The 26,391-nt window shown below is 48.9% G+C and overlaps 1 protein-coding gene and 1 long non-coding RNA gene across 7 annotated transcripts in view; both read right to left on the bottom strand.

Annotated features, from left to right (window-relative positions):
• The window catches only part of LOC120095132 (uncharacterized), a 6,137-nt gene extending 5,422 nt beyond the window's left edge, over window positions 1-715 (bottom strand). Inside the window, exon 1 of one of the 2 annotated variants that reach the window (XR_010055406.1) lies at window positions 486-715. This is a non-coding gene — a long non-coding RNA (uncharacterized LOC120095132). Of the gene's footprint in view, window positions 103-485 lie in introns of those variants that run through there. The other variant, XR_010055405.1, reaches the window with a different exon arrangement.
• A 14,565-nt stretch (window positions 716-15,280) lies between these two features.
• The window catches only part of Kif1c (kinesin family member 1C), a 29,211-nt gene continuing 18,100 nt past the window's right edge, over window positions 15,281-26,391 (bottom strand). For 4 of the 5 annotated variants that reach the window (XM_063268262.1, XM_006246564.5, XM_006246565.5 and 1 more), the window contains 6 exons: window positions 26,293-26,387; window positions 21,003-21,086; window positions 19,899-20,085; window positions 19,702-19,774; window positions 18,426-19,040; window positions 15,281-16,574 (listed from right to left, as the gene is read on the bottom strand). In XM_063268262.1, coding sequence (XP_063124332.1) covers window positions 15,897-16,574; window positions 18,426-19,040; window positions 19,702-19,774; window positions 19,899-20,085; window positions 21,003-21,086; window positions 26,293-26,387 — 1,732 coding nt within the window. In that variant the 3' untranslated portion in view covers window positions 15,281-15,896. Of the gene's footprint in view, window positions 16,575-18,425; window positions 19,041-19,701; window positions 19,775-19,898; window positions 20,086-21,002; window positions 21,087-21,208; window positions 21,231-26,292; window positions 26,388-26,391 lie in introns of those variants that run through there. The other variant, XR_005489673.2, reaches the window with a different exon arrangement.

Genomic DNA, 26,391 nt, shown 5'->3' with positions numbered 1-26,391 from the left:
GAATCCAGGGGCAGTCACTGTCCACCCCCTGACCCAGCTCCACCTTCAGACTGAAGGCTGAAACATCTCTAGAAATGGGATTCACAGTATATTGGAATTCTTCCTTTCTTCCTTCCTTCCCTCCCTCCCTCCCTCCCTCCCTCCCCCTCCCTCCCTCTCTTCTTCCCTCTCTCCCTCCCTTCCTTAGGCTTATTCATTCGGTTGCATGTGTGAGTGTTTTGCTCGCTTGCATGTTTGTGTGCCGTGTGCATGCTGGGTGACCACTGAGGTAGAAGAGGGTGTCAGAGCCCCTGGATCATGCGTTACAGATGCTTGTGAGCCACCACATGAATGCTGGGAATCCAACCCAGGTCCTTGGCAAGAGCAACAAGTGCTGTGCGCCACTGAGCCCTTCCCGGATTTGAGACTGGCCCTTGCTTACCTACACTGACCTCAAACTCACTAAGTGCTCTAGGATGGCTTGGAATTTGCCCTAGTTCTCCCACCTTGGTCTCCTAAATGCTAGGACTAAGCATATGTCACCAGCTCGGAAAAGCTCCTTCGGTGTCTTTTCAATGATGTAGTCCGGTGCCCCGCAGTGAAGAGCAGTCTAAGCTCTGAGTCCCGAGCTGACTGACTGTCTTCCCAACTCCCCATGCGCCCTAGCGTCGCCACCGGTGAGTGCTGCTCTTAGGGGTGGGACACCATCTGCATCCAGTCTCCGTGGCGGTTACCGTTTGGAACTCCTGTTCATCTGCGGAGCCTACTGCATGCGCCAAGGAGGTCGCGCAACACGGAACAGCTCCTGAACGTTCCGGGAAATTTTCCAAGCCTCCCTTTTCCCTGCCCCATCCACGCGCGAGACAAGTGCTGTAGAGTTTAGTGGGGGGGGGGGGGGCACCGAATGCTCCAATCATCACCAGAAAACCATGCTATTCGTTTGTCAGGACAGAAACAACATAGATGCCCTTAAATGGAGACCATCGACAGCCTAAGAATGCACTGCTTGCTCTGGTGCTGCCTCCCCACCCGTCCTGGCCCACACAGAAGGGAGGCCAACTTCAGCGGTCTGTGCCTGGGAAGACACCCAGGATGGATGCCTGGAGCTCAGCCCCTCTGTGAAAGAAAGCCGCCGAGGAAACCCCCCCCCCCCCCGCCCTGTCCCTGCAGGCCTGTGCAAGCATCAGGAAGAGAGGCAGTTGTCGTGGCAACCTTAAACAGGGAAAACCACAAGAGAAATTCCAGGGCATAGAGCTTCAGGGCTGATGTGTGGGTGACAGCCTCAGAGTAGTGTTTCTCTCCCCTGCACTGCCTGTGGCCCTGCGTCTGTTTACTTTATCTTCCTTTTCCTCTCATCAGTCCCCTCACGTCCTTTCATATGAAGTCAATTCACCTCGCCCTGTAGAATGTGAAAATGTCTGACCCTCATGGGCTTGGTGGCAAAACATCTGTAACCCTAGCACTTTGGACACTGAGGCAGGAAGATCACAAACTGGAGGCCAGCCTGGGCTACACAGCAAGACCCTATCTCAAAAACAAACTAGCAAGGCTGGAGAGATGGCTTGGTGGTTAAAAGTACTGACTGCTCTTCCAGAGGACCGGGATTCAGTTCCCAGCACCCACATGCTGGCTCACGACTCTGCCTGTCACTCTAGTGCAGGGAAGCCAACGTTTCCAGCCTCTGTGGACATCAGGACATACACGCACGCAGGCACTCACACATACACAAAGCAATACTTAGGATAATAAAAGCTCTCTGGAAGGATTTCAGCAGTCCCGGGTCTATCAGGGAAGATTCAGGAGAGGAGGATGAACTCCAATTCAGAGAGGAAAGGGTCTCAGGACTTGCAGTGTCTCAGTGCTGAGGGTAGCAATTGCTACCCAAATACATTTTGTCCGGGAAGCAGATGAAATGCTTAAGTGCCAAGCTCAGGGCTAAGTGACCACTGCTACCTCGAGGCAGGTCCCCATATCTCCATTTACCATTATGGAAACTGTGTCACAGAAAATTCAAGTCATCTGTCTATAGTCACACTGCCAGCAAGAGACCCAGAGTCCATGCCTGTGGCCATCGTACTTTACTGATACAAAGGAAGTCATTCCCTCAGTCAACAGACAGTTGAGCATCTGCCATGCGTTAGGTAATAAGGGAGCTGCACAAATAAATATGGCCTTTGCTCAGAGGACACCCAAAAGCATGATGAGCTCATATGTAAACAGTAAAGTTGAACAATATGGCTTCCTACGAGAGGCGTCTGAATTCTTTCTATGGGAGTCCAGAGGAGGAAAGAGAACTCTCACCACATCTGCTAATGATGGTGAAGAAGGCTTCACTTAGAAAATGGGATGTGAGGAGGACTTCGAAGAAGGGCTCTCTCAGAGAACAAATGGAAGTCATTCTAAGCTCAGGAAGATTGGCAAGGGCTCCATTTGCCCAGTGAGGTTTTATTATGGAATGAAGAAGGTGACAAGGCAAAAATGCAAGCGAGGAAGGCATATATCATGTCACACTTATAATTACAGCATTTGTGAAGCTGAGGCAGGAGGATTGCCACAAGTTTTAGAGTAGCCCAAGCCACAGGAAGATCCTGTCTCAAGAGAGAAAAATCAAAACAACAACAACAAAACAGATCAAAATTGAACACCCACCCTAATCCCTCTAACAACTCAGGCTCCTGTCATTTCTCTTGGTTGTCCACTATAACTAAATAATACCAAATTACTGAAGACACCATACACTTTCTTTTCAGCACAAAGAAAAACCAATCTGAAACCGACCTGGATACTTCCTGCCTTGCCAGGCTAGTTTATACTGCCGGGCTACTGAGCAGGCTACGGGTGGAAAACAGATATCTACAGTTTTACCTGGCACTGGTCCTACATGCTACAGTATGTGCCCACAGGCGTAATAGTGGCATGACAGTCACAGTCATGAGGGTCACCAACTGCTTTCAGGCTGGACATGGAAGCCATTTATAGCCTGCTTCACAGGTGGGGATTCATGCCTAATAGTACAAACCTGGTCAAAAGCCCAGAGCTGGGAAATCATAGGTCCTAGCAGGGAGCCCACTATTATGTTTTAAATGTTTATGTTGTCAAACAGCCCTCAAAATATTTGTGTTTATATGCATAGATCTGAGCTGCTCTCTGCCTTGGTGAGAAGAGCTTCTTTGTGCAGTGGACGGTGGTTAATGCAGAGTCATCACTGCTCCACGAGCTGAGAAATGGCTGTGAGTGCTCGACCCTAAATGAGACATCTGTAGTGTCCCCAACGGAGGCTTGGGGAATACTGGAACAGAGGGAGGGGGAAATGTAAGAACTGGAAGGCAGGGAGGGGAGCTGTGAAGTGCTGTGTTCTGGGTTCTGGATGTGACATGGCTGTCATACTCATAAACGCACACTAACTGAACTGGCACAAGACCTGTGCAAGATCAAGCCACTCCAAATCCTAGCAGCTGTGTGTGTGCAGGGTCCTAGCAGCTGTGCGTGCAGGGTCCTAACAGCTGTGTGTGCAGGGTCCTAGCAGCTGTGTGTGCAGGGTCCTAGCAGATGTGTGTGCAGGGTCCTAGCAGATGTGTGTGCAAGGCCCACTCCTGACTGAGAAGTTACTTGAAGTTTATGGTACCTGGGGGAAGGAGAAGCATTTCTTTCCCTTTGGGGATAGCACTCCACCCATCCATGTACAGGCACTAACCGGATTTGGTTAGGAGGAAGGAAAAGGAGTAGGAGGAGAGAAGGAGAGGAGACATGAAGTTGGGAAGAGGAGGTTTGGGATGGGTCTAGGGAAAGCTGGAGTCAGGGAATGGGTGTGAGTGTGATAAAATACATGGTGTATATGTATGAAATTGTCAACAAATAAAAATATAATTAAACAAATGGAAAACAACTGAGATAGAATAAAGTGGTAACGCAGTCTTTCACTACTCAGTCTCAGGTTCCATCCACTCCAAGACAACTGTCCTGTCAGCAAGAACATCTGCCTGTTTATGGATGCATGGCTCCTTTAAGCATCCCCTAAGGCTCTTGAGCCCAGAGCCCTTGGGCTGGCTTGATCTTAGACTCATTCTTGAGATATTTCCTTCAGCTGGAAGTAGACAGGCATCCGTCTCTGGTCAGCTGCCAGGAAATCAAGAGCAGCTTTTGGTAAATCAAAGACTGGAGTGTCCTTTAACCTGTCCTCCTGGTGTTTAACACACCCTCCGTAATAGATGACTTCCTAGCCTCAAGATGGCTTCTCTCCTGATAGACTGATGGTTGAGTCAAAGGTGAACGTGGCTCATTCTGTAGCCCCAACAAGCATAGTGTCAAGGAGCTGCCAAGCACAAAATATCTCATATGATGAACTCAGTAATACACGTGAGCCCAGCGTGAGCTTGAAGAGAAGTGTACTTAATCACGCCGAGGGGTCCCGGTTTCCTGTGACAACGGCAGCTAAGCTGAGACTTGCAGGTGAAGAGAAACAACCCAGCCAAGGAGGCTGTGAGGTATCAAGGACTTCCAGGAAAAGAGAAAAACAAGGGGCTGGAGAGATGGCTGAGTGCTTTACCAGAGGACGTGGGCTCAATTCCCGGCACCACAGTGGTTAGTAACTCCAGTCCCAGAAGTCTAACTCCATCTTCTGATGCCTCTGCAGGCAACACACACACACACACACACACGAGAGAGAGAGAGAGAGAGAGAGAGAGAGAGAGAGAGAGAGAGAGAGAGAGAGAGAGAGTCAAGTAGCAATGTTACAAAGTCAGTAATGGGCAAGAATAAATTTCACATGTGGGTTTATTTTCTAGAAAGTTTGTCCCCTGAAGGTATCTCCTTGATGGTGTGGGAGGCTAAGACTGAAGGAGTAGGTTTTCAGTCTCCCCTAGGACTTACAAAAACCAGACCTGGAAGCGGAAGAGTTGAGAACTGAGACCCTTCCCAGCCACCCTCAGGGAGAGAGAGCCGAGCTAGGAGGAAACAGGAAAACAAAGATGAGGGTTCCGGCTGCTACTTCCGCTTGCGGTCTCTTGCACCAGGTGCTCCGAGAGAAGGGTGGATAAAGGGCAGCAGCCATAGTGAAGGGTGAAGACTGAGATGCAAAATCCATCTGGGTTGACGTCACAGCCCTGGGACACATGAGTCCCTGAAACCAGGGAGAAGAATCCATCAACCCCAATGGTTCGAAAGCGAAGGGTGTCATCTGCTCTCTACCCATTCTCAGCACCACAGTGTTCAAGGCTTCGGAAAACCCAGAGCCCCAGCGACTGTCTAGGCCAGTGGTTCTCAACCTTCCTAACACTGCGACCCTTCAATACCCTCAGGTGTGGTGATCGCCAACCATAAAATTCATTGTGGGCCAGGTGGTGGTGGTTCATGTCTTTAATCCCAGCCCTTAATCACTCCCTTAATCTCTGAGTTCGAGACCAGCCTGGTCTATCTACAGAGTAGACTCTAGGACAGCCAGGGCTACACAGAGAAACCCTGTCACAGAAAAACCCACCTCTCCCAGAAAGCATTATTGCTACTTCATAACTTAGTAAATATGATATGCAGGATATCTGATATGCAACCCTTGTGGGGTTGTGACCCACAGGTTGAGAACAGCCGGTCTAGCCTAATAGAGCAGGCAGAGAAGGCAAGCAATCAGGAGTGGGAAATGTGGGAAAATGTTTCCCATCGCCACACTAGCTGCCCATTCAACAGGAGGGAACAACTGAGGTGCTGCCTGCCTGGAGGGTCAATGAAGACTCCTACACCTTCTCTAGAGAGCGCTATGTTCTTAGGGACAAGCCATTCTGTGGAATTAGGGTGAGCTCAGATGCAAGCGATAACTTTAGGTCAACTTAGCTCTGTGGAGGAGCCTAGGGGCCTGCCACCAAGAAGCACAGGGATCCTCTAGGTAAGAAGGGTCCCACCCCAGCCTCCATTCTGGGAAAAATCACGGCTTTAGGTGCTTGCCATTCAAAGCTACAGTGAGTGAGCTTTCAGCCTTCAGCTCTCACACCTATGAGCCCTTCATGAGGATTCTTCCTCCAAGTGTCCATCTTTCAGTAGTCCCCACATACAACGGGCTCTTACAGCCCAACAATTCACAGCCACCCCAGTCACCCTTCCAACAATGGCCCTTCACAGCCTGCTCGGCGACTCTTTCCTTGGGGGGGCTGGTCTCTCTTGCTGCAAATGCAGTTGTCCTAGGACTCTGCCTCTGTCCAGTCACACAGATCATCTCCAACAACACAGGGGTCTCTTGTCTCACGGCCTCTCAAGAGGAGCACCTGAACTTTATCATTTTTCTCTCCCTCCCCTGGAAAGCTCAATGCAGAGACACAACTAGGTCTCTAATGTGCTGCTAATGAACTGGTCTCACATAGGCAGGATTGCAGTTTCTGGCCAAAAAGAGGTGGACTTAAGGTGGAAACACAGGCTGTATTAGTTAGGTCATTGCCCAAACTCAAACTTTGGCTCTGCTCACCTCCTGTGCACACTTAGGCAAGAAACGTAAAAATTATATGTACAAATAAAGCAACTACAGTGGCCCATTCGTGAGACTGCTAGAATTAAGTTTGTACACAGTGGGCTGTGTAGAACAATGAAAAAACATGTCAGGGAAATAATATTTTTAAAATTCCGGTCCTCTCAGAATGCTAGAAACACTACGAGGTGGCATTTCTGTGAAAGCCTAAATTTGACCATGTTTGGGTGTGATTTAGCTTTTCCCTTTAGCAGTAAGACCGAAGCCATTGCTCACCAGAACCACCTGGGAAGTTTATGGCAAAAAAAAAAAAAAAAAAAAGAAAGAAAGAAAGAAAGAAAGAAAGAAAGAAAGAAAGAAAATTGGGGGCTGGAGAGCTGGCTCAGAGGTTAGGAGCACTGGCAGTGGTTGCAGAGAACCCAGATTTGGTTCCCGGCACCCATATGAGGCACACGAACTCCAGTTTCAGGTGGTCTGATGCCCTCTTCTGATCTCTGTGGTATCAGACATTCACTGGTGCACAGACATATGTGCAAACACAATATCTATGCACATAAAACAAACACAATAGACAGCAACACCCCTTTAAAGCCTGGGGTGGGCTGCTTACTTATGATTCTAGCACCTAGAAGGTAGAGGCAAGAGGCCATTTTTAGGAATAGAGTGAGTTCAAGATTAACCCGAGTACATGAGACCCTGTCTCAAAACGATGAAAGTATACACTGTAGCTGGGCTTTGCTACTTCCTGGGTTCTTTTTTCCCCCGTTCTTTACCCCCTCCCGCTAGCTTCAGTCCCTATCACTAGATAGGAGAAAAAAGGACAGGGTGGGGGTGGGTGTGGGAGGGACACGATGACGGACCGACGACACACACGACAGAGACAGAGACACAGAGAGGGAGAGAGACAGACAGAGACTGAGACACAGAGAGGGACAGAGACAGATAGAGACAGAGACAGAGACACAGAGAGGGACAGAGACAGACAGAGACTGAGACACAGAGAGGGACAGAGACAGATAGAGACAGAGACAGAGACACAGAGAGGGACAGAGACAGACAGAGACTGAGACACAGAGAGGGACAGACGAAGACAAAGAGAGAGAGAGAGATTCCCTGAATCTAACGTCTTTCCTTTTGTTTCTTCTTTGAGCACAACTTCTAACAAACATCAACCAACCCATCCCCCAGGTCACTAAATGAGCAGCAGCCACCAACCCCGCCTCTCCCTGCCCTCACGTTTTTGGACCCTCTGAGAAGTCCCTAAATTCCAAACATCACACAATCACAGAAACTCTACAGCTGACAAAACCATGCTCTGTACAAGCAGGAGGCAAATCATAGCTGTAGCAGACAGTCCAAAGGGGCCCATATCCCCACACCTGGGATTAAAAATGAAAACAAGTTCTTATAATATTTCTGGGTTTTTTTTAATTCCAAAATTGTCACGACAACATATTTTTGCAATAGGTTTTTATTGTTGTCATTGGGGTTTTTTGTTTGTTTCATTTCGTTTTGTTTTGTTTTGTTGTTTTTTGTTTTGAGACAAGGTCTCACTGTGTAGCACTGGCTAACCTATAACTCATCACGTAGACCAGGCTAGCCTAGAGCCCATAGCGATCCACCTGCCTCTACTTCCTAAGTGCTGGAATTAAAAAGTGTGCCACCATATCTGGCCAAGAATACTATCTATCTATCTATCTATCTATCTATCTATCTATCTATCTATCTATCTATTTTTAGACAGAGTCTCTCTATTATGTAGCCCTGGCTGTCCTGAAACTTGCTATGTAGTCCTGGCTAGCCTTGAAGTCATAGAAATCCAACTACCTCTGCCTCCCCAGTGCTGGGATTAAAGGCATGCAAAAGTACATATTTTAAAAGATTTATTTATTTGTTATTATGTGCATGAGTGTTTGCTTACATGTTTAAATGCACACTGTGTATATGACTGGTACTTTCGGGGGCAAGAAGAGGACATGGGATCTCCTGTACTGGAGTGACAGATAGTTGTTGGCATGATATGAGTGCTAGGAACCGAGCCTGGGTTCTCTTGCAAGAACAGCAAATGTTCCTAACCACTAAGTCCCCATGAGAACAAAGTTAATGACTCACCCATGGGTACTGAACAAGGTATCTTTGTAAAGAACCACACATGAGATAAGGTTATGCATTTTAAAAATATATTCCAGATAATTAATTTCATATACATATACATACTAAGTGAAATTTTTTTTTTAGTTTTTCCAGGCAGATAGCCCTTGTTTATCCTAGAACTTGTTCTGTAGACCAGGCTGGGCTCAGATTCACAGAGATTCTCCCGCTTCTGCCTCCCGAGTGCTCTGATTAAAAGCATGTGCTACCGAACCCAGCTTATATTTTTTAAAGATTTATATGAGTAAACTGTAGCTGTCTTCAGACACACCAGAAGAGGGCATCGGATCCCATTACAGATGGTTGTGAGCCACCATGTGGTTGCAGGGAATTGAACTTAGGACCTCTGGAAGAGCAGTCAGTGCTCTTAACCACTGAGCCATCTCTCCAGCTTCAGACCCAGCTTATTAAGTGTTTTTTAAATAGTCCTGGGATTTGAGCCAAGGTCCTCAGGCATGCTAGGTGAGCTTTCTTTCACTAAACTATACTTTTAACGCCACTTTTCACGTGTGTGTGTGTCTGTCTGTCTGTGTGTGTGTGTGTCTGTGTGTGTGTGTGTGTCTGTGTCTATATGTCTATGTCTGTCTGTGTTCACAGATGCCTGTGAAAGCCAGAAGAGGGCGCCAGATTCCACAGAGCGGCAGTTGAAAGAAATTTTGAATTTTTCTGTGTAGGGAGTTGAAAACGGAATTCTGGTCCTTTTGAAGTATTTTTTTTTCCGTAGCTGGGGACCGAACCCAGGGCCTTGCCCTTGCTAGGCAAGCGCTCTACCACTGAGCTAAATCCCCAACCCCTCTTTTGAAGTATTCTTTTTTTTTTTTAAAGATTTATTTATTTATTATATATAAGTACACTGTAGCTGTCTTCAGATACACCAGAAGAGGGCATCGGATCTCTTTACAGATGGTTGTGAGCCACCATGTGGTTGCTGGGAATTGAACTCATGACCTCTGGAAGAGCAGTCGGGTGCTCTTAACCGCTGAGCCATCTCTCCAGCCCATGAAGTATTCTTAAACCACTCTGGGCCACCTCTCCAGCCCCCTCTACTTTGTTAGATTTCAGACAAAGCAAAACTCAGTCCAAACTTCTAGCAGAGAGGCACCTTTTTCCTTAAGTTAGTTGATCTTGTAAACTTCACATCGCAGCATCCGTTAAGGGAATGGAATTGTAACTCCAAAGGGAGTCATGTTTTCCCTTCCGTAATAACCAAGACGAAGGCAAGTCCAAGAGGAAGAACTCTGGCAAGTTCCTTTTCCCCTTGTCTGGTCTTCCAGTTCATCCCCAGTCCCAGGTACAGACAGGCAAGAAGCAGAAATACCAGCCCGCTTCTTTGCACATGCACTTTTCGTTCTACGGGAGAAAAGGCGGCGGCGGTCACTGTAGCAACAGGGACAGGCACAGGCACGGCCAGGCGCTCTCAAAGCACAGACGCCATTTAAAGGAACTTGTGACTTTTCTCCCCCTAGCGGACAACAACCACCATGGAACAAGCAGGCCTGGGGGAGGGGTGACGGGAGGGATACCTGTTTGATGAGGGTTGGGCTGGAGAGAGGCTGTGACATCCTGTAGGATTCCCCTTGTTTTGCAACACCTCCCTTCTTTCCCACAGGTGTTTCCCAACAGCTCCACTGAATTATTAGAGCTTCTGGACTGAGAAGGAGAAAATTGAGGTCTACAGATGCCCTCAGGGCACACAGGTGGCTGGAGCCCAGACTGTGAGCTCTGAAGTCCCTTGCTATATGCAGGTTTATCAGCTATAGGGATGGGGTCTAAACTGCAGGGAAGGAGACCATTTCTCTCCAGCTTTGCAAGATCATTTCTCGTGGTCATTTACAAAAATTAAAAATTTAAAAATAAGCAAGCAGGGTTGGGGATTTAGCTCAGTGGTAGAGTGCTTGCCTAGCAAGTGCAAGGCCCTGGGTTCGGTCCCCAGCTCTGAAAAAAAAAATAAAAATAAAAATAAAAAATAAGCAAGCACAAGGCCCTGGGTTTGGTCCCCAGCTCCGAAAAAAAAGGAAAAAAAATTTAAAAATAAAGCGTCAGTGGGCTTCTAGCAGAGGCTCACTATAGCGACCATGGGGTCACTCCCTAATACAGCTTTTGGCTGCACTTCTCAGTCCAGGCATCATGTCTAAGGGTAGCAGGCCACCAACAAGCTACAGCCTACAAGTTACCGGTGCTCATAGCAAGACTTCCCCCCATGTCTGAAAACATTCCGTCTTCAGGAGGAAGAGGAGGACAGAAGGGAGCTGGAGGGAGGAGGCTATTGTGGAGCTCCATGCATGGAATTGCTTAGGGATGAGAGAAGCAGCTTCTGAAACGCCCATATGGTGACCAGTCACCTCACAGGATACTCCACCAGATGGATGGTACCATGGCCTCCTCTTGCCCTCCAAGAACCACAGGAGTGGAGTATGAGCTGGTGGCTTATACCTTTAACCCCAGCACAGAGAGGCAGGCAGATGTTTGTGAGTTCAAGGCACAGCTGGTTACCATAGCAAGGTCCAGGCCAGGCAGAGCTACATGGTAAGACCCTGTCCCAATAACAAACAAAAGGAGGAGGGTGGAGACAGAGGTGGGAAAGAGTGAGAATCTCTCTTAGAGACTCAGAGACTGCTTGCTGTCTTTTGACGTGAAGAGGCAAACACCAAGCCATCTTTAACCAAGTAACCAGAGATGTCTTCTTTGTTTATCTTGTTGTGGTAATGGTAGTGGTGGTGGGGGTGAGGGTGGTTTTGAGGCAGGGTTTCTTTGTGTAGACTTGGTTGTCTGGAAACACATCCTGTAGACCAGGCTGGCCTCAAACTAAATCTGCCTGCCTCTGCTTCCTGGATGCTGTGATTAATGGCATGCATCACCACTGCCCAGCTGTCTTTATTACGGTAAAATTTTATTTTGAGCCAGGCAGTGGTGACGCACACCTTCGATCACACTTGGGATTAAAGTACTAGGAAGACAGAAGCAGGTGGATCTCTGTGAATTTGAGGCCAGCCTGGTCTTCAAAGCTAGTTCTAGGACAGCCAAGGCTACACAAAGAAACCCTTTCTTGAAAAACACAGCAAGCTGAAAAAGATAAATAATTTTATTTGGTGTGCATGTGCTCATGGGAGTCCTGGGATGAAACTCAAGTCATCAGGCTTGAGAGGCAAATTCCTTTACCTGCTACACATGTCACTGGGCCCTCCTTGCCCTTTTAAAGAGTCGATGTCACCAGCTATGCAATATTGTTTTGCTTCAGAACTATGGGTATATTCTTGTCATCCTGAGTTCCACTTTCTGACTAATCACATCAGTATTATCGACTTACTCTTTCACACAGAATCTCTGGAAACCTGAGTCTGCGACATCTTCTTCATACGCCCATAAAACTATAGGGAACCTCACCCAAGGCAGGCTAGTTTTAAGTTTCCTCCTTAAACGAGCATGACTCACCAGCACAAATTTGGTGTCCTAGGCATTCTGCTGCCTCATTAATACCTCTGGCTCTGGGCAGTGGCTGCACAACGATACAAGCTCAGGAGGCTGAGCCAGGACAACTGCTGAAAACTGAGGCCATGTAGGGTCAGCCTGGGCTGCACAGTGTGAGTGTTTCAAAACAAATCAAAGATCCAGGGAGTCGTGGCTCATGACTTTAATCCCAGCATTCAGGAGGCAGAGGTAGGCAGATCTCTGATTTCAAGGTGAGTTCAAGGACAGCTGAGGCTACACAGAGAAATCCTGTCTTGAAAAACCAAGATAGACAGACAGACAGACAGACAAAAATAAAATCAGTCTGAGCATGGTGAAATCAGTCTGAGCATGGTGATTCAGACTTAAACCCCAGAGTTTGAGAGACAGATACATGTGGACTTGTATGAGTTCAAGGCCAGCCTGGTATAAATAAAGAATTCTAGGCCAGTAGCAGGGACTCTATCCCACTAGAAAACCAAAAAAAAAAAAAAAAAAAAAAAAAAAAAAAAAAAAAAAGACACATGCCTATAATCGCAGCTCCCTTCAGAAGACAGGAAAATTGGAGACTAGCATGGTCTACATAGCAGATTCCAGGTCAGCTAGGGTTATACAGAGAGGCTCTGTCTAAAAAAAAAAAAAAAAAAAGAAAAGGAAAGAAAAAGAAAATGCTAGACCTGGTAGTGAACCCCTGTAATCCCTGAATTTGTGAGGCTGGTGTAGGAAGGCCATAAGTTGGTAGCCAATCTGGACTATATAAATGTCTCCTGGGCTGGAGAGATGGCTCAGTGGTTAAGAACACTGACTGCTCGTCCTGAGTTCAATTCCCAGCAACCACATGGGATGCTGTCTTCTGAAGACAACTATCGTGTACTCACATATAAATACAATAAACCTTTTAAAAAATGTTGTATGTCTCCTACCTAAAACAAAACTCCTTTTTTTTTAAAAAAAAAAAAAGGAAAAGAACAATTTCAAACCAAACCCAGACGTACCAGTGTATGAAGGGCAAAAAGAAACGGAAGATCTCTAAATGTATTCACGATCCAAAAAGCTCAGGTAGCGCCCCAGTCTGTGCAACTAACCAAAAGAAACCCCTGAGAGGGAAAGGAGGAAAAGCTAACTGGATCTCCAGGGAAACCAAGGGAGACATTGTAGCGGTGCCAGAACTGAGAGGGCCAGAAAGCCAGCGGACTGCTCAGGCAACATCCCATGATTTTAGAGCAGGCTCCTGAAATAGCGGCTCTCAGTTGTCCACAGCACAAAGCGGCTAGAGGCAGGTTTACGGTACACTTGGAAGGATACAGGGGACAGGGCAGTGTGGACCCTGGAGGGAACAATACCCTTGTATCCTGAAGAGCTGGATGATGTCTGGGTTAGCCTGGATTAGAGCCCTAACTTCATCACTGAAGAACTACACACTTCAGCAATTCATTCCAATCAAACCTGCCTCCCCACCTGAAATGGGAGCAGGGTTAAGGACGAATTGAGATGCATGGCACGGGTTGGCATAAGTACATGAGAACATGGGCACTTCTCTGAATAAAATCTTGTCTATTCACCTTGTTAAAGACAGATGTGGAAGACTGAATTCATTTTTTTTTTTTTTTTTTTGGTTCTTTTTTTGGAGCCGGGGACCGAACCCAGGGCCTTGCGCTTGCTAGGCAAGCTCTCTACCACTGAGCTAAATCCCCAACCCCTGAATTCAATTTTTTTGAAGACCACCTATTTACATAATGCGGTCCTTAGAGAAAAGGCGTCCAGTTGTAGCTGAAACTGCCATTGCCTGCCACCGCCCATCTGGACTCCTGCATTGTACCGTACAGCTCACCCTGACTGCAGAGAGCTTCGGACTCTATCATTTTCTTGCTTACACTTACTCTCCCCAACCACATCATAAACCCGCTGAAGTAAACATTGCCCCCAAAGTACCCATTACACTCCAGGTCCTAAATCACAGTCAACAGCTTTCTAGAAACCCAGCAATCAAAAGTGTCAAAATCAAGGTCCCAGCAGCAGGGGGAAGAAGAAACCGCATGTTATCCCTGCTCAGAGCCCTGGGTCAGTTCGGAGGATCTGGGTCAATCTGCCTGCTTGCACAAGTCTGACTGACTTCAGGAAGCTGCAGAGTAGCAGCTCAAATGTTAAGTAACAAGATAAAAATGCAGTGACTCAGGGACTCAGCAAGCGTGGGGCCATGCTGGGTACAATTGACCCTGCAGACTTATCATGTGGCACTGCTATGCTTGCTACTCAAACAAGAGCTAAAAACAAACACAGTGTACTTTCCGAATTTTTATTATTTTTTTTTAAACTCTAGGGTGGGCAGATAGCTCAGTGGTTAAAGGCACATACTATTCTTGAAGAGAACCAGAGCTTGATACCAGCACAGCACAGCATCGCACAGCATAGACGACAATGCCTCACAAGCCCAGTTCCATGGATCTGACGCACTGTCCTGTCCCCCACAGGCATGGTGCTCACGTACACAAACCCACACTCACCGTCTAAATTATTTTTAAAAGTTTTAACCATTTTAGACTGTTGGGGAGGAATCATTTAAAATAGGGTCTCATTGTGCAGCTTAGCCTGGCCTTGAACCTGTGTCAATTTTCTTGTCTCAGCATCCCAATGAGTCATTCGAAGAAGGGCCACATGACACCTAACTAGGTAGGAAGTGATTTTCTTTTTCTTTTTTGTTGGTTTGGTTTGTTTTTGGAGACAGGGTTTCTCTGTGTAGTCCTGGCTACCCTGGAACTAACTCTGTAGATGAGACTGGCCTCTGACTCAAGAGATCTGCCTATTTCTGTGAGGATTCAAAGTGTTCATCGCAATGCCCGGCTTAGAAAATGAGTCTTGAAATGGCACTCAGAAGGGTGGATGTGGCCTTTTGAACGGGCAAGTAACACAGGTAAAATGAAAACACAACAGGTGCAGAAGCCTGATCAACACTCACCGCCCAGACACCTTTCAAACAAGGAGCTAAGTCAATGAGGTAGAACCCCAAATCCTCCACCTAGGCGCTGACAGGCTTAAAGACCCCATTGCCCCACACAGCCCTCCCTCCTTTGTAAGGTCACTGAGGGTACAGGACCTGGGCAGAGACCCAGAGCAAACAGAAATGAAAGAACAGGCTGTGTACCCTGAAGAGAGGAACAGGAGGTTTTCAACTCAAGGTAACTGGATGGCAGCATTTGCCGGCTTCGAGTGCTGAGTGGACACACGTGCAGAAATGACGTGAGATGACACGCTTAGTAAAACGATGATACACTTTACTCGCACAACCTGAACCTCTACTAAAACCCAGCCAGCCACAAGCTGTTTGCTATCCTTTATTAAGAGGTCCCACATTCTTGCGGGACTCCAGCCAAACCAGACAGGTCCCCTAAATATAGCAGGAGGCCTGGAAGGGGAAGGGAATGACTTAGGATCCCACCACACCACCCTGGAAACAGAACTCCACCACAGACAGACGGACAGACGGACGGACAAGAGCCGGGGAGGAGAACCCACCTCACTCTTGGTTCTCTCCCCGTTGCATCCACTCAAAAAGAAAGTCAAACACTGGCTATGCAGACCCCAGCCCACCCACCCACCCATAGCAGCGTTTGTGGGACTCCCCCCTGAAACGGGTAGCCCCAAGACAACTTCCTATGGTTCTTCCCTGACTTTGGTTTGCTCCTGGCAACTCCGCGCCCTCTTCCTTCCCTCAGCCTCCAGCTCTCTCTCAGCATCTTCTACCACCTACTCGGACCTTCCCTCTCTCTTGCTCTCTGCTTTCTGGTCTCCCTGCCACGGGCTTCTTGGGGAAGCAGCGGGCACCTTTCTCCTAGCAAGGGCCCCACTAGGCCCTGTCTGCCCAGCGTGGGACTCACACAGCCGCCCCACTCTCTTTGAGGTCAGGGGCTGAGCGCTGCCTTCGCATTCGTGGAGGGGTAGTGTATGGTGGGTAGCGGGGCCCTGGCCGCTGGGCTGGGTAAGGTTGGGGCTGTTGGGGATAAGAGTTGTGCTTCTGGGGCCGTAAGTGCTGGGGTTCTGGCTGTGTAGAACCCCCTCCCCGAGATCGGCTCCCTCCATCTAGGGAATTCCTGCGAGGACGGTGGGGCCTTCGGGGACTTGGAGGTCTGCGGTTAGGGGGAGGAGGGGGTGCAGTGACCTCTTCAGGGGGTTGGGGACCTGGGGCCTCACCACTCCCCATTCCTGGCCAGGACTCCCTGTGCTGAGGGTTGCTCTTGAAGGGGAAGCGCAGCTTGCAATCATGCGGGGGTACAAAGCGAGCTGGAGGCCTGCGTAGTCCCCCACCCCGGCCCCCGGAGCCCTGCAGTCCCTGCAGCCGCAGCTGCTCCTGCTTGAGCCAGCGAAGGCGACCGCGACGGAAGGCAGGGTCCTCTTCCATCAGTCTTGACACACGCTCCCAGCTGGACTGGGGTGGTGAGGAGGGCCGGACAGCTGGTGAGTGGTCATTGGACACTGCCTCCTCTACTGCCTCTGACCCTTCGGGTGGGGCCCAGGTGACCAAACCAGATTCTTCATTATCATCCTCAAGATCCTGGGAGAGAATAGGAGAAAAGAGATGTGGGGTGGGGCAAGCCGAGTGCTGAGTGCATGTGATTCAAGGAGTTCATTAGAAGAGCCCAGAGTGACTGACAGCATGTTGAGTATGGTTTGGAAATAACGACGCTAGCATGGGCCTACCCACTAAACGGTATGAACTCAATCCTGTCTGCCACCCCTTAGCTGTGTGGTCCATCACTGCTTGTTACTTCTCTCTTCCTCAGCAGCCCCATGTGTATAGTGATGTCAGCAATAACAGCATCCGCCACCGAGTGCTGTTAAGAACTAAGTGCGCGGGGTTGGGGATTTAGCTCAGTGGTAGAGCATTTGCCTAGCAAGTGCAAGGCCCTGGGTTTGGTCCCCAGATCAGAAAAAGATAGAAAAAAAACAAAAAAACAAAAAACAAACAAACAAAAAAAAACCAACTAAGTGCGCTCCACTTCAGGCACAGAACAGAGTAAGGAAGGGCAGGAAGCCAGCTAAGGGTGGTTCCATGAATTCACCAAGAGGTCGGTACTTCTGTCAAGGCCTGGAGGAAGTGAGAAGCCAGCAGAATGACTGCTGGGGGAGAACCAGGGAGGCAAATAGACCAACAGGCCCAAGGCCTTGAGATGTGAGCATGCCCAGCAAGCTGGAGAGGCTGGAGTGGGGTAGGTGAGGGGACAGGACCAGAAGGCCCCCTGGAGAAGAAGCCTTTGGTAACCTCAAGTCTTAACTATAACCGTCTGTGGTGTCCCTTAGAGGGCGGCTGCAACAGAGAAGATGCTTGCAACAACCCCAGGGGTTGGCACATTACTGGGCACTTGAGTGAATCCATGCAAAGGAAGGAAAAGGAGAGTATCCCATTCTATCTGTGCAGAGTAATCAGAGGCCAGTTATGTGTACACATAGAACAGGCTTTAAGTAACCACTGTGTGCGGCCCTCCGTTAGTGGTTCTCAAATGTACTTCAGAGCACCTTGGAGTCCATTAGACACAGATCTCCAGAGACACACTTGGTATGCTGGGCTTGGTGGATGTCAGTAGCTCTACTTTTTTTTGAGACCTACCTCACACTGGTCTTGAACTACTGACCTTCCTGTGTCTGCCTCTCAAGTGCTGGGATTATAGTCATGTGCTATAATAACCAACTAGTTCACAATCGCCACTGTGGCTTTGTGCAGATATTTTATTCATATGTGTGCATGTGCATGGGCCCAAGGGTGTGTGTGTAGGGCAGAAGACAATCTCGGGTGTCCTCCTCAGGTGTGTCTACCTTATTTGACACAGGGTCCCTTACTGCCCTAGAACTCACGGAGTAGACTAGTCAGACAGCCGACAACCTTAGGGATCAGCCTGTCTCCATCCCTCTTGCCTACGGTAGGTACTAGGATTATAAAGGTGCACCACTGTACCCAACATGGGTTCTGGGACTCGAACTCACATACTCATGTTCTGGTGGCAAGCAGTTACCAGCTGAAGCCTGTAGAATCTGTTATTTCTCATTTGACTGCATGTGTGTTCATGTACCATGCAGGCCACAAGAGGGCACTTGAGTTCCAAGCAACTAACTGGGTGCTAGAAACTGAATTTGGGTCCTTTGAAAGAACAGCTAAATAGCTGAGTCATCTCGCCAGTCCATAGACAATCTACCTTCAGTATCAAGCGCTGTGGCCTGCCCAGCAGTGGATACTGGAGACTGTGAAGCATGTGACTCACACTCTCAACAGACAGAAACAGTGCCTGCTGAACCTCAGTAAGCCTTTCCAAAAGACAGAGGAGGAAGCTGGGATGTGAGGGGGAAGCTGCCGGACAGGCAGGCAAGAGCTGAAGGCGAGGAGGGAAGACATAGCCAGCAGGCTTCCTACCTGGGTCAACGGGATAACCCTCTCCATGCGGAGCATCCGGTCCCGCAGGGCCTGCAGCTCCCGGTCCTTGCTGCTGTTTTGCAGCTTCACTTCCTGCAGAATTCCTGTCAGCTTGTCAATATGAGCCCGGAGGTCTTCTACCTCTGCCCCACGGGCTCCTTCCTCACCACCACCTCCACCACCTCCACATCCTTCTTCTTCACCCACAGTATCCCAGACATCCCTGGCCACAGCTCTCCAGGCGTCTCCAGGACCCTCAGGCTTGCCGTAGGTCCGGCACAGCTCCCTCATCTTGAGAGCAGCCAGAGCTTCAATCTCTGCCCGTCCGTGACGGAAGTCGGCCAGGGCCACCTCATAGCAGATCTCCTTCACTGCTTGCATCTTCAGGTCAGCCATGGTGGCCCACCGGGGGTCTTTGCCCTGGAGCCGCCGTCGCTGAGGGATCTGGTAAACTCTTCGAGGGGCCCTGCGCTTCCCACTGCTGGGCAGGCCACAGCGCTTGACGATGGTCTGGACTGTGTTAGGGGGCAGCTGCTCCCGCAAGGAGGAAATCAGCCGCCAGCTTTCTTCACAAGAGCGCTTGTCAGAGTCTTCCCCACTGTCAGAATCTGCATACTAGGGCCAGAGAGAAGAGAACTAGGGCTACCTCAGAGACCAGACACAGGGGACCACTCAGTACACCTGGACCCAGGACCTGTTCCGCCTCTCATGGACTGGTCTGGACAGCAAAGCCAAGTCTGATGATTAAGCACTTACAACAGCAGCTGGCGAGCTAGCAGTTAATTGAGTCTGGGGTTTTGAGAGAATATGTCATAAGCCACGTAACTACAGAGATGTGTTCTGAGAGGTGTGTCCTAAAATGATTCCATCACTGTGTGGGCACTGCAGACTGCATTGAAATAAGTCAGGCAGTTACACATTATTAGGTGATAGCATCTCGTGGGACCACCCCTGTATACATGGTCTGTCATTGACAGTACTGTCATTATGCAGCAAATGACTATGTATTACTCTTAGGATGAGGTTAAAGACTCGAAAGTCCATTAAAGGCACAATCTTACATGAATGATGGTACTTGGAAGTGATCTCAAGGGGCCAGGACCACCGCAGTCCAGGGAGTGTCATCAACTGGGCAGAGTGCTAGTTCCCTGTACATGGCAATGGTTTCTTCTACTTCACCTTTCTCTCCTAGCTTTTCCTGCTAGATGCCACCCTCACTGTTAGTCTGCCCACTTGCCCATCTCCAGGCTCTGTTGGACTCCCTCTTGCCCCTCACCAGCCGCTGCTGCTCCAGCAAAAGGTCAGCCTCTTCCTTTTCTTTCCGGTACTGATTCTCCAAGTCTTGTAGCCTGGGATCAGAGAGAGAGGGATGGAAAAGCTGTGAGAGTCCCTGGAGCTACCTCAGTGGGCATTACCAACAGGAGAATGCTAGGGTCCCAGAGGTCGGAGAGACCCATGGGGGACCCCTCGCACCTCTTCTCCATCTCTAGCTTGATGTCTATGCCTTGCTGCTCCAGCAGCTCCTTCTGAGCAAAGTTCCAGTCCACAGGCTCAGAGGGAGGTCCTGGGGGTGGGGGGACCCCTCGCTCTCGTTCCAGCCGTGCTTGCTCCGGGTGATTGAAGCGGAACACATGGTTCTTGCCCATTACAATCCTGTTGCCTGGAAACAGGAAGAGATTTGCTTACCCACAGCAGCAAAGCCATACCCTGGCCCAAGTACAGATCTTACCCTTGATTCCAGGGGACCTGCCACCCTACACCTCAAAACTGAAACAGAGTCAATGCACCTCTCGCTGACCCCAGGAGCACCTGCTCACTCAGGTGTGGACCCCAGGAGCACCTGCTCACTCAGGTGTGGACCCCAGGAGCACCTGCTCACTCAGGTGTGGACCCCAGGAGCACCTGCTCACTCAGGTGTAGACCCCAGGAGCACCTGCTCACTCAGGTGTGGACCCCAGGAGCACCTAGTCACTCAGGTGTGGACCCCAGGGAGCACCTAGTCACTCAGGTGTGGACCCCAGGAGCACCTGCTCACTCAGGTGTGGACCCCAGGGAGCACCTAGTCACTCAGGTGTGGACCCCAGGAGCACCTAGTCACTCAGGTGTGGACCCCAGGAGCACCTAGTCACTCAGGTGTGGACCCCAGGAGCACCTGCTCACTCAGGTGTGGACCCCAGGAGCACCTAGTCACTCAGGTGTGGACCCCAGGAGCACCTGCTCACTCAGGTGTGGACCCCAGGGAGCACCTAGTCACTCACGTGAGCTGCTGGAAAAGGCATCCTCTTCCCATGTCCCCAGGGAAGCAAGAGAAACCAAGACTTCACACCTTAATCTTTTCTCCCAGCTCCTTTCTGTCCCCTCTTTCTGCTCTTTCTGATCTATCCCTAGGTCTCATCCTAGAAGGCCAGAAAGCCCTGTCCTTGAACTTCCTAGGAAGGCCATGTCCCAGACCTGTACTCTGTAACACATCTTTTGTGTGCGTCTATGGTACTGGGAATTGAATGCAGGGCCTTGCGCATGCTAGGCAAGCGCTCTACCTCTGAGCTATGTCCCCAGCCTCTGCGACACGTCTTCTACCTGACTTCAGCACCAGCGGCTCCGTCACAAGCTTCCCATTGACATATGTCTCAGCTCCTTCACAAGGTTCCAATGTGACCATCACTGAGTGGAGGGATAAAGGAAGAACAGGGAAAGATCAGACTCTCAGAACAATGCACTGTGGTTAGACTCCCACCTTGTCTCACCCCCAAAGCACACATGCACCACCAGGTCCACCCCAGTACCTGCAGGGGTGCCACAGCCCCTCTGGTGGCAGGCAGCACAGGAAAAGAAGAGCAGAAGGAGGGTTAGAGACCTACTGTGACTCCCAGAAGCCTCTGTAGCAGCTCCTACGGACCCACCACCACATTCCCTAACCACGGCCTAGCAGTTATCATTCTCAGAGGCTAGAGTCGACCAGACAGAGCCCCACACTGTTGCCTTCCAGGTATCCATTCCCACTTGTCTCCTTAACATTATCCCATCCAGATCTGCGTGCCTCTGGTGGGAACTCTGTCTACTACATCTTGCAAATGGCTGCCATCTGGTTAATCTTCTGGAGTAACAGCCAACATAGGATAAATAAAGTCAGCCCAACTCTAGCTGGACAGGGTGCCACATATCTGAATGCCCATTGTTTGGAGGCTGGGGCAGAAAGATTGCTGCACATTTGAGGTTAGCCAGCCTGAACTACATAGTGAGTTTGAGCTCAGTCTCAATTCACGGCTAAGAACCTACCTCAGAAAACAAAGAAAAAAATCCCAACCCAAGCACCTGTCTATCGCTGAGCCTGCTGCTTGCAGGAGCACAAAGACACACAAAGCAGCCCCTTTAAGTGGTTTCTTTGTTTTTTTTCCGGAGCTGGGGACCGAACCCAGGGCCTTGCACTTATTAGGCAAGCACTCTACCACTGAGCTAAATCCCCAACCTCCCTTAAGTGGTTTCTTTCTTTCTTTCTTTTTTTTAAAGATTTATTCATTTATTATATATAAGTACACTGTAGCTGTCTTCAGATATACCAGAAGAGGGCATCAGATCTCTTTACAGATGGTTGTGAGCCACCATGTGGTTGCTGGGAATTGAACTCAGGACCTCTGAAAGAGCAGTCAGTGCTCTTAACCACTGAGCCATCTCTCCAGCCCCTTAAGTGGTTTCTTATTGTCACTGCAGGACCCAGTTCCAAAGGCCCAGAATTTATGACTACTGAGCCAGGGATACTCAACAATCTAGGCTTTGGAATTTATTCATAGAGTAGTTGAAAATATAATATATTATGCAAACTATTCCTTTATTTGTTGAGTCAGGGTCTCATTGTGTAGTCCTGGAACTCTTACTATGTAGTCCAGGCTAGCCTCAAACTCAGAGATCTGCCTGCCTCTGCCTTCCAAATGCTGTGATTAAAGCTGTGTGCCGCCATGTCTAGACTTCTCCTATTTATTTACTCTCTGTGTGTGTGTGTGTGTGTGTGTGTATGTGAGAGAGAGAGAGAGAAACAGAGAGAGAGAGAGAGAAAGACAGACAGACAGACAGACAAGCAGGCAGACAGGTAGACAAAAGATTAAACTTAAGGATCTACCACTGAGCTATATCCTCAGCCTAACTTTTTTTTTTTTTTTTTTGGTTCTTTTTTTCGGAGCTGGGGACCGAACCCAGGGCCTTGCGCTTCCTAGGTAAGCGCTCTACCACTGAGCTAAATCCCCAGCCCCCTAACTTGTTTTTTAAAAGATTATTTGGGGGCTGGAGAGATGGCTCAGCGGTGAAGAGCACCGATTGCTCTTCCCGAGGTCCTGAGTTCAAATCCCAGCAACCACATGGTGGCTCAAAACCATCTGTAAAGAGATCCGATGCCCTCTTCTGGTGTGTCTGAAGATAGCTACAGTGTACTTATATATAATAAATGAATAAATCTTAAAAAGAAAAAAAAGATTATTTGTTTGTTTGTTTGTTTGTTTGTTTATTATGAGTACACTGTAGCTGTCTTCAGACACACCAGAAGAGGACATCAGATTTCATTTCACAGCAACTTTTGTATCTTTTAAATAGGGTCTACTATGTAGCTCTGGCTATTGTGGAGCTCATTCTGTAGACCAGACTGGCTTCAAACTCACAGAGCTCCACCTGCCCAAGTGCTGGGATTAAAGGCACCAAGCCTGGCTCTCAGCCCCATTTTGTTTGTTTGTTTTTATTTGTTTATATTTACACTACAAGTAATAGAAAAACAGGGAAAGTAGCACGGACTCCAGCACCAGACAGAGAGACAGACAGGTACTTGGCCTACTAGTGATGCAGAGGGAGGACCATGGCAGCAAAAATAACCCCAGCTTACAGAGGACAGGCGCGGTTCCCATGGAGGCGGGGGGAGATTCCCAGCTGAGGTTTGATGGGTGACTTAGGGCATCACTGCATGACTGAGAGCAGCAATAGGCTGGTGGGTGGGGAGCAGTCTATCTTGCCTTCATTTATTTCCCACCATGCCCCAATACACATTCATTATGTTCCTACCTATGCCAGGTCAAAACCACCAATCCCTGCTCTCACAGACCCATACCTGGCTGGTAAGGTGGATGCAGACTAGGATAATTTAAGGCCAGTGAAGATGACTTAGGGTACAAGCATTTGTTGCCGTGCCTGATAGGAGTTCAATCCTCCCAATTCTTATGGTGAAAGGAGAGAACTGATCCCTGAAAGTTGTCCTCTGACCTCCACACGCATGCGCAGACAATAAATAAGAATATATTTCAACAGGATGATTGTAACTTTTGTTTGTTTTTCGGGTTTCTCTGTGTAGCCCTGGCTGTCTTGGAATTCACTCTGTAGTCTTAGCTGGCCTGAACTCACAGAGATCAGCCTGCCTCTGCCTCCTGAGTCCTGGGACTAAATGTGTATGCCACCACTGCCTGGGAATTCTAACAATTTTTAAAAGCAGATTATCTAAAGATTATCTAAAGATTATCTAAAGAATGGAGCAGGTGTGGTGTTACAGAAAGAAAACAGGACCAGGTAAGGTGACTGCTCCAGACCAGTCAGAGGAGACTTTACTACCCTTTCTTGAGACAGGGAGGATGGCCTTGAACTCCTGGTTCTCTGTTCCCCGCACACCTCCACTTCCTTCCCTGGGGAGCTGAGATCACAGACACATGCTAGCACAAGTGTCGGCTGTGTGCAGTGTTGAAGTGCAAACTCCCATCTTCATACAAGCTACAAGAGGATTCTACCACAGCAGTCACATTCCCAGCTCTCATTTCCCGGTTCTCGAACCCTCAGGAATCCAGCAGCCAAGGGCACAGCCCCTGCAACTGTCAATCTGTTGAGATCCAGCTCTGCTGTTTACCACAGCAGATTACCTAACCTGGATGCCTCAGCTCTGTCCTGTGAGCTGAGACAATTCAAAGAGAAAAGTAGATGGTCAGTCTATAATTTCTGTATGTCCCCAATGCCTTCATCTTCTCCACCTGTCTCTGGTAAGTCTTAAGTCTGTTGTTAGAACAATAGCCCAGATGGACTAAACCTTACAGACTACCCTTTGGAGCACAGACACATTGACTATTTTTTATTGTGACACATGTCATAGTCTTACACACAAAACATGTGTCACCTCCTCTGACACCTCCTATGTATGCACTCTGGAACGTGGGCTTGTCCCGCAGGCGTCACAGCCACATGCTGTGTGTGTCACCTCCTCTGACACACTATGGATTCCTGGAATGTGGGCTTGCTCTACAAGGCCTCACATACTCTACTATTTCCCTTCCCAAGCCTATGTATGGCCTGAGGTAACCACAGAACAGGGATCTGGCAATAGTTCGCTGTTCTGAAGTGATTCAACAGCTTCCAGCCCTTAAAAAGGAAGCACTTGTTCACCATGGGGACCTGAACCAGACTGACTGACTGCACCAATCTTCTGACCATGAACCAAACTGAAACTGAATGTCTTAACTTAATGGTCTCTGCACACTGCCTAGGCTGGTACCCAATTCCCGGGCTCAAGGAGCCTCCTGCCTCTGCCTCCAAGTGCACATTCCTGGCTAATTCTTAGGGCCTGCTGCACCAGCATGTGGACCTGAGCTTTGCATCCCTAGTAAGAGCGGACTGTGGTAATGCACAATGTCACCAGAGGGCTGGGGTAAGTGGAGACGGTGGCTCTTTGAAGCTCCCTGGCCACTCAGTCTTGTTGTATCTTCAGGCTTTTAGGTTCACAGAAAGACTGTCTCCGAAAACCAATCTGGGAAACAATCACCGTGGACAACCGACGTCACTCTTTGACCTCGATATGAACTCATCATACATGAATACCCACACAGACACATACACATAAAAAGTGCTGAAAGCCAGGTATTGTCTGTATTCCCAGTCTTTGAGAGGCTGGGGCAATAGGACTAAGAGTGTGAGGTCAGTTTGACCTACACAGAGAGAACACAAAGCAAACAGAACATGTGTTGGGGGGGAAGATTCAGTGGTGGTGCACAGGGCTCAGCGTTAAGAGTGCTTCTCCAAGGGCTGGGGATTTAGCTCAGTGGTAGAGCGCTTGCCTACCAAGTGCAAGGCCCTGGGTTCGGTCCCCAGCTCCGAAAAAAAAAGAAAAAAAAAAAGTGCTTCTCCAGCAGGCACATGGCTGAAGCCCCAGGTTCAATCCCCAACAGCATAAAACAAACGCTCTAAACTGTGCAATGTTTTGATATGTCCAATAGGCTGTCACTTTCAGAACCGGGGATTCTTTTGTTTGTTTGGTTTTTCAATACAGGATTTTTCTGTGTAGCCCTGACTGTCTTGGAACTTACTGTGTAGACCAGGCTGGCTTCGAACTCACAGAGATTCTTCTGTTTCTGCTTCCCAAGTGCTGAGATTAAAGGTGTGCACCAACACGCCTGACTAGAACCTGGGGTTCTTAAAAGCTTCACCAGTATATTAACGGCTAAAGGTCCCCACAGCTTTGGAACCACAGAGACACCTAGGTCACCTAGCTCTCAGAAATCTTTGTCACCTTAGCCGTATCCATCCATTTCCCAGAGACAAATTCAGATATCCCATTGAAACAAATATGGGTTCCAAACATAATGACCACAGTGCTAAGGGGTAAGAAGAATGAAGGAAGGCAGTATTTCTATTTCCTCATTACCCAATCCAATTCAAGGTACAGCAACGTGCTACTTCGTGTCTCAAGACCCCAGCTGTCCACAGCCACGCATAGAGCCCCACGCCCACACTGCTTACCCATGAGCTTAGAGCTGCAGAGGGAGAGGATGCACCCTTCCTCTGTATGGCTCGCTCTGGGTGGAACACACAGCACCCCCTCCATCATAGCTGTTCCACTCTCCCTCCTGGCCATTACCTTCTCCATCAGGCTGAGGGATGCTGCGGAAGAGGCAGTGCTGCTCCCGGATGAACTGGCCAGTCAACTTGATGTCCACATCTACCTGGCCAACCCTGC

Source organism: Rattus norvegicus, chromosome 10 (assembly GCF_036323735.1).
Source record: "Rattus norvegicus strain BN/NHsdMcwi chromosome 10, GRCr8, whole genome shotgun sequence".
Classification (NCBI taxonomy): domain Eukaryota; kingdom Metazoa; phylum Chordata; class Mammalia; order Rodentia; family Muridae; genus Rattus; species Rattus norvegicus.
The sequence above is the reverse complement of the archived record's forward strand: the minus strand, read 5'-3'. Positions and strand labels throughout refer to the sequence as shown.